General features: G+C 58.2%; 1 protein-coding gene across 1 annotated transcript in view; it reads right to left on the bottom strand.

Moving 5' to 3' along the window:
* Window positions 1-136: 136 nt before the first annotated feature.
* Window positions 137-6,796, bottom strand: part of RFX1 (regulatory factor X1) — an 8,559-nt gene continuing 1,899 nt past the window's right edge. Inside the window, 11 exon segments of the mRNA XM_023724755.1 lie at window positions 137-313; window positions 393-546; window positions 857-1,065; window positions 1,152-1,301; window positions 2,479-2,576; window positions 2,650-2,801; window positions 3,268-3,386; window positions 3,487-3,605; window positions 4,741-4,856; window positions 4,952-5,071; window positions 5,909-6,090. Coding sequence (XP_023580523.1) covers window positions 242-313; window positions 393-546; window positions 857-1,065; window positions 1,152-1,301; window positions 2,479-2,576; window positions 2,650-2,801; window positions 3,268-3,386; window positions 3,487-3,605; window positions 4,741-4,856; window positions 4,952-5,071; window positions 5,909-6,090 — 1,491 coding nt within the window. The 3' untranslated portion in view covers window positions 137-241.

Raw genomic sequence — 6,796 nt, 5'->3', positions numbered from 1 at the left:
TGCACGAAGAGGCCGCGCGCATCAGGCCGCGCCAGCTTGGCGGGCGGCTCCAGGGCCTCGGGGCCCAGCGCGGGCGACTCGCCGCCGTCCGCCAGAGAGATGTCCTGTGGCAGCTCGTCCTCGCTCTCCTCCTCCTCTTCTTCCTCCTCGTCTGGGGCACACGGACCAGGCTCGGCTCAGAGCCCGGCAGCGGCGCGACCTGGCCTGCGCCTCTTCCACCCCCGCCCCCTGCCTCCCGGGCTCAGGGTGGGGACACGTTCCGCCTACCTTTGTCGGGGTCCAGGGGGTTCAGCGAGGTGGCCAGGTTAGCGAACTGGAGAGGAGGAGACAAGAGGAGGTGAGGATCCCGCCGCAGGCGCCCCGCCCCGCGCCCTCACTCCCCGCCCGCCCACCTCGCCCATGACGGCGATAGGGGTCTCGCCCTTAGCCTGGGCCACGCGGTGCTCGATCAGGTAGTACATGTACTCGTCGTAGAGCAGCCGGATGAGATGGAAGGAGCCAAAGCTGGCGGCGCTGCGCAGGGTCAGGTCCCGGATCACCATGGAGCTGGAAGCGCAGCACAGTGCAGGCCAGTGAAGCCTGTTGCGCCCGCCCCTCGAACTACAACACCCTCAGGCCCCGCCCTGCACTCCCTAAGGACGTCCGTCAGAGCAAGCGACGGTCCCCGCCCCTCACAAGACCCCGCCCACCGGCCCCGCCATCATAGGCGGGCAGCAAGGCTCAGGGAGGAGGGGCCTCTTGGGGTCCGCCTCTGACCCGCCCCGAGGGGAGGAGCCCTCCCTGGTCCCGCCCACGTCGAGGAGGCAAGGTCTTCTCTGGCTCCGCCCCTCGCCAAGCCCGCCGCCTGCACGCGCACCTGTAGAAGGACCACTTGAGAAGGAAGAGTTTGGCGGCCTTGGGGAAGCCGGCGCTGCCCTGGTAGGGTTTGAGCACCTGGCTCACGACGCCGTCCAGCCAGGCGGCCCACTGCTCCAGCGAATTCTGTTGCTGCAGCGTCACCTTGAAGTCCTGCTCCAGCCGCTGCACCACGCGGTCCTCGCAGCGGCACACCCACGAGGCCTGCTCCTAGGGCACAGCGGGCGGAGCCGCGGCTCAGCCACCGCCCGGGGCTCACCTGCGGCTCCGGGCTCACCTGTCCCGCCCGCGCTCACCTGCACGTTGGCGAAGTCCACGCGGTTGAGGTCGCTCAGCATCTGGTTGATCTGCGCGGTGTTCTGCAGGACTGCGCGCGCCGCCTGCGCCAGGTGGTTCAGCGATGTGTAGCGCCGCAGCGTCTGTGCGAAGGCACCGGCCGCCGCCACCTGCGGGGCCGGGGGGCTTGTGGCTTGCGCGGGACCGACCCCGCCACCCCCTGCCCCACGCGCTGGGGCCGTCGTGGCCCTCCGCGCGCCTTGACCCGCGTGGAGAGCACAGGCAGGTGGGGGTCCAGCCCAGGTGGTGCCTTTTTCTGGCTGCGTGACCTCTGCAACCTCTCTGGGCCTGTTTCCTCTTTTTCTAAAAACGAAGGGATGCTCTCTACGTTATGGCTTTTATTGGGAACCCAAGGAGTAGTGCTTGTCACACTTTAGGTTTTCACCCACTAGTGTGCATCACAAAATCACTTTGTTAATTTACTGTGTTCTGACCAGCATCATTATTGTTTTTTAATGAAAGAACACAACAGAAAATACTGGTGGGCACTGCCTAGAAAAGGTGAGCATTGCTTCTGTAAACTTTTCTTTCAGTTACACATTCAGAGGTCAGCTCCAAGGTAGGAATTTTGCCCATTGTACTCACTGCTGTGCTCCCAGCACTGAAACCCACCCGGGACACACAGTAGATGCTCGATAAATGTGGAATAAGCGAGTGACTAAGGACCTGTTTTTCCCAAGGGTTCCCCCTGCATCCAGCACCTGCGCTCTCCTCATCTCCCACCCCTGCCCTGTGTCCACACCCCACCAGGGAGGACCCTTCAGATATCCCATCTGTTTGGTTGTCTTTTTAACAAAAACATTATATATATAAATATAAGCACCTTCAGGAATTTAAAAAAAAGAAAAACAACTTTTTTTTGCCCGAGCACATCCCACCTAATTCCTCCTGTCTAGGTGGTTATGAAATGTGCAGCACTGGGCTATTATTCTGTTCCCTTATAGATGTCTTTTTTTTTTTAAAGATTTTATGTATTTCTGAACACCAAAAGCACCTTCTATCAAGGCTGTCTGAAAAGAACTATTCCAGTCTGCACTTGGCTTTTATTGTTTGAGATGCTGTGTCAAGTACAGAAACGCCACAAATGGGTTCCAGAAGCGGGCATCTGAGGAAGTGAGTTTAAAAGACAATTTCCCTCTCCCCTGCATGCACATACCTGGGACACACCTAGGGGACACGTTTTATGGGCAGAGGTCTTACAGAGTAGAGGAGACTGAGGCCCAGGGCCCCATGCCCCAAGGCCACCCAGCCAGCTGCTCAAGTACCTCCTGGGCCCCCACCCCTCACCTTCACCCGCAGCATCTCCTCAGGGATGTTCACCATGGCGTGGGTGAGCCAGCTCTCCAGGCTCTTGGCAAAGTTCCGGATCGCTTGGGTCAAGGCACCTGTGGGCAGTAGTGGGGGCTGGTCAGAGCTGAGGGGGTGGCGTGTGGGAAGGGCCCACAGCCGCACACTCACTGGGGATGGGCCGCAGCACATCGGGGATGAGGATCTCCACCAGGCCCTGGTACAGCACGTTGTCACAGTGCTTGGTCCACTGGAGCACAGGCTCGAACTTGGAGAGGAGCACCAGGATGGCCTTGGGCAGCCGCTTCTCGGCCTCGTCGTGCCTGTGGGCACCACCCACTGGGGTCAGGCAAGCACAGACACCCATATCCCAGGGTAGATGGCACAGGTGCCCCCTCCTCAGGGTCAGGCAGGCACGAGTACCCCCACCTGGGGTCAGGTGGGCACTTGATGCCTCCCCACATTCCCAGGTCAGACGGGAACGTGCCCAATGCCCCAAGAGTCAGACGGGGATCCTACACTCATCACACTGGGACCAAATGGGCACAGGTGCCCCCCTACTCCAGTGATGAGATGGTGCCCGCCTCCACGCCCAGGCCCGCTCGTCCCATGCACTGAGCATCGAACTGACACACGCGCACCTGGGGGTCAGAAACACATGCGTACCCCACCTACTGCAGGGTCGGGCAGGCATCCCCCACTCCCGCACACCTAAAGGTGCCTGGGATCAGATGGCTACCCTACCCCTGTGTGTCTGCTTGTACACTGCCCCTGCCCCGCAAGCCCCACAGGACTCACACGGCCAGCGGCGGTGCCTCGCTAGGCTGGCTGAGATTGTATCTCCAGAAAGTTTTCCACAGAGTCTCCACCAGGGTGAACTGCAGGTTCACCATGACATCAACGATGGCCTGTTGGGGAGACTGGGGCACTCAGGGGGGTTGGGGGGCAGCGTGTTCTGCCCAGCCCATGGCTACACCTCTGTCTGCCCACCTGGCCCAGCGGCCCTACCTCACAGTGTTCCCGGTACAGGAGCTGGAAGGCCTTGATGTCCCCGGGCCCGACACCTTCCGGCAGCACTTTGCCCTGGAGGTCCAGCTCTGTAAAGTCAGGGAGGCTCCGGGAGGCATCTGAGGGGACAGGGGAGCCGGGCACCATGAGGTCCTCATTGCCTACCTGTCCTCCCCCATCGAGTTTCCCTAAGATCCTATTAAGTGGTCACCACTGTCCTACCAAGTAGGTGGCCCCTATGTGCAGTGGGGGATGTTGAGGCTCAGGGAGGACATGCGCCTGACCCAGGGTTCCCCCCCAGAAGGCTCCAGGAAGTGAGGGCCCAGGGTGGGGAAGGCTCCAGAGCCCACGTGCCTCCTGCACAGAGAATGTTGAGTGGCTCGTCCTGGCCACAGCTTGGCTGCTAAGTGGCAGCACTGGGCTAGCCCCCGGGACATGGGACTTTGAGTCCAAGCTGCCTCCCTGTGTCCACCCACCTGGACAGGAAGCGGCCCCCAGGTCCCAGTCAGAACCACAGGGAAGCTGCCCTGAAGCCTGAGGGCCCAAGGTGGGCGATAACCAAGGACAGTCACCCCTGAGCACACCCCTCGATTTATAGAGGGGTGTGGTTTCATGCCCTCCCTCAGCTCACGATGAACCTATGAGGACTGACAGGTAAGGGCCAGGACAGGAACCACCATATGGGCAGCGTCACAGACGTGCGGTGGGTACATGTTGGGTTCTTGGGGTTTGCTTATTGTGTGGATTGGTTTTTGCTTTATGGGTCCTTCTTTTTTCAGAAAATCATTTCTAGAAATGCTGAGTATCATGTACACACCTCGGTAAGTAGTCTCAGACATATGGAGGCTCTCGCTGTGAGGGGGGGCCCCACTATGTCACAATATAGGGGTTGACATGAACCATCCCACTGAACGTGTCTGTTTATGTGGGATTTGTGATATGTTTTAGCATAAAAGGGGTTGATGTGGGGGCTCAGTAATGCAGAGAAATGCCTCCCATTGGAATTAATAGGAATGCACCTTAGAAAGGGTCTTGGGGATGGAAGCGCCTTACAAGGCAGGGACAATGGTATTGCCAAACTCATGTGGGCCCTTACAGCAGATCTTGTCCAGCCCCTACCCCAAGGAGCTGACCCATTATGCTTTGGGAAGACGGCGGGGGGACCACTGCACGTCTGTCTCTCCAAGCCCAGGGACACGCACCTGGAGCCAAAAACCCCTCCCTAGGCCCCACCCCGACCAGGGAGGCCCTCACCCAGGAACTGCTGGTACTGCTGGACCTGGGCGCTGATGTCTGACAGCCCGGCAGCCTGCTGCTGCCCCACGGCCACGCCGTTGGTCATGCCTTCCATCTTCTGGATGGGCTTAAGCCTGGAGGAGGACGGGCGGTTGGGTGGGCAGCTAGGTGGGTGATGGCTGGGGCCACCCTTCCCCGCCCGCCTTGTGAGGCCTGGCCCCCCTCCTACCTCTGCTTCTGTGAGAAGGGCTGGCCCCGCATGGCCATATGCTGCTGGTCCTCCATCAGGCGCAGAAGGGGCGAGTTGGCTTTGATGCGCAGGCCGTAGTAGTGGTACTTGGAGTTGCCCCTGGGAGGGAGGCGCAGGGTGAGGACTGGGCAGGGCAGGGCATGGGAGCCCCATACCACCTCTGTCTCAGCTCTGCTCGGGAGCTGAATGGAGACCACAGGCCCCACCCTGAGAGAGCCAGCGGTGCTTGAGTGGGGAGGCTCCCACCAGCCAATGGCTCTGTTCACACCTCAGCCCTGACCCCCGCATGGGGCAGGCGCTCGGCAAAGACTTCTTGATGGCTAGTCACAACAATTGGAGACTTACACAGGCTTACCATATGCCGGCGCTGTTCTAAGCCCTCTGCCTCTATGACCCATTTGTTCCTCATCCCTACCCTCTGAGGAGGCTCCTAACATCCTTGTGACAGAGGGAGTTATGCATGAGTAAACGAATGAAGGCATGAATGAGCCGACTCCTACACTGGGGCCTGGAGCCCAGAGGTTAGCAGGGGCTGGGAGGACAGGGTTCCTGGCAGCTCCTCGTTCCCTCCTGTGTGAACTCACTTACTCAAAGGCTCTGCTTAAGCACCACTGTGTGCAGCCCTACCCTCCATGCCCTCAAGGAGGGTACATTTCAGTGTTGGAAAAAACAAATCATAAACAAAGGCAGTAAGTAAAACAAAAGGTGGGCTGGATGGTGCTAAGGAGAAAAATAAAGCAGAGAAGGAGGACAGGCTGTCAGGGAGAGGCCAGGGAACCAGGGAGAAGACGTGCAAAGCCCTGGGGTGGGAGCGGATGGGTGTGTCAGAGGACCTACAAGGGGCCGGTGGGCTGAAGCCGGCCAGTGAGGGCCCGAGTCAGTCAGGGAGCTGAAGCCTATGAATAACCTGGGGTGGGAGCGGCCTCACAGGCCCACCTGGTGCCGAGGCGACGCGTTCGCAGGCCCATGAAGACGGAGCGGATAAGCTTGCCAAAGGAGGCGGCGTTGACAGGCTCCAGCTTCTGCTCCTGGCAGTGCAGCAGGTAGTGGCAGTAGAGGGTGCTCCGGGGCAGGCTCACACCCTCAGCCGTCTCGTAGTTGTCCAGGAGCCACTGGACCTGGGGCCGGAGGGGGGCCAGGAGAGCAATGAGAGTCGCTTGCTGCGAAGTGCTCTGAATTTCTGACTGTGATCCTTACAACCAAGCTATAAGGCACATCACATCCGAATCATCCCCAGCACCTGAATCTCACAGAACTATCCAGAACTGCACTGTCCAATACAGTCGCCACTAGCCACATGCAGCGATCTGAGTGTAAATTTACATTAATTTACAATTAGTGAAAAAAGCCAATCTTCAAAGGTCACATGCTGTATGCATGATGCCATTTATACAGCATTCTTGAAATGACAAAATCATAGAGATAAAGAACAGATTTGTTGTTGCCAGGGGTTAGGGATGCTGTGGGGGAAGGAAGGTGGGTATGAAAGGGTAAAAGGCAAGAGATCTTTGTGGTGAAGGGACAGTTCTGTATCCTAATTGTGGTGGTGGTTTCAAAACTCCACACATGTAATAAAATGACCCAGAACCACACACACATTGTAATGATGTGAGTTTCCTGGTTTCCACGTTGTACTTACTGATAAAGATCAAAGACCACAGCCTTCAGTATGGATTATACCTCAACATAAAGGAAACAAAAATCCTCACAACTGGACCAATAAGCAACATCATGATAAACGGAGAAAAGATTGAAGTTGTCAAGGATTTTATTTTACTTGGATCCACAATTGACACCCATGGAAGCAGCAGTGAAGAAATCAAA

Source organism: Trichechus manatus, unplaced genomic scaffold, assembly GCF_000243295.1.
Source record: "Trichechus manatus latirostris isolate Lorelei unplaced genomic scaffold, TriManLat1.0 scaffold00258, whole genome shotgun sequence".
NCBI lineage: Eukaryota > Metazoa > Chordata > Mammalia > Sirenia > Trichechidae > Trichechus > Trichechus manatus.
This window is presented reverse-complemented; position numbering and strand designations above follow the sequence as displayed.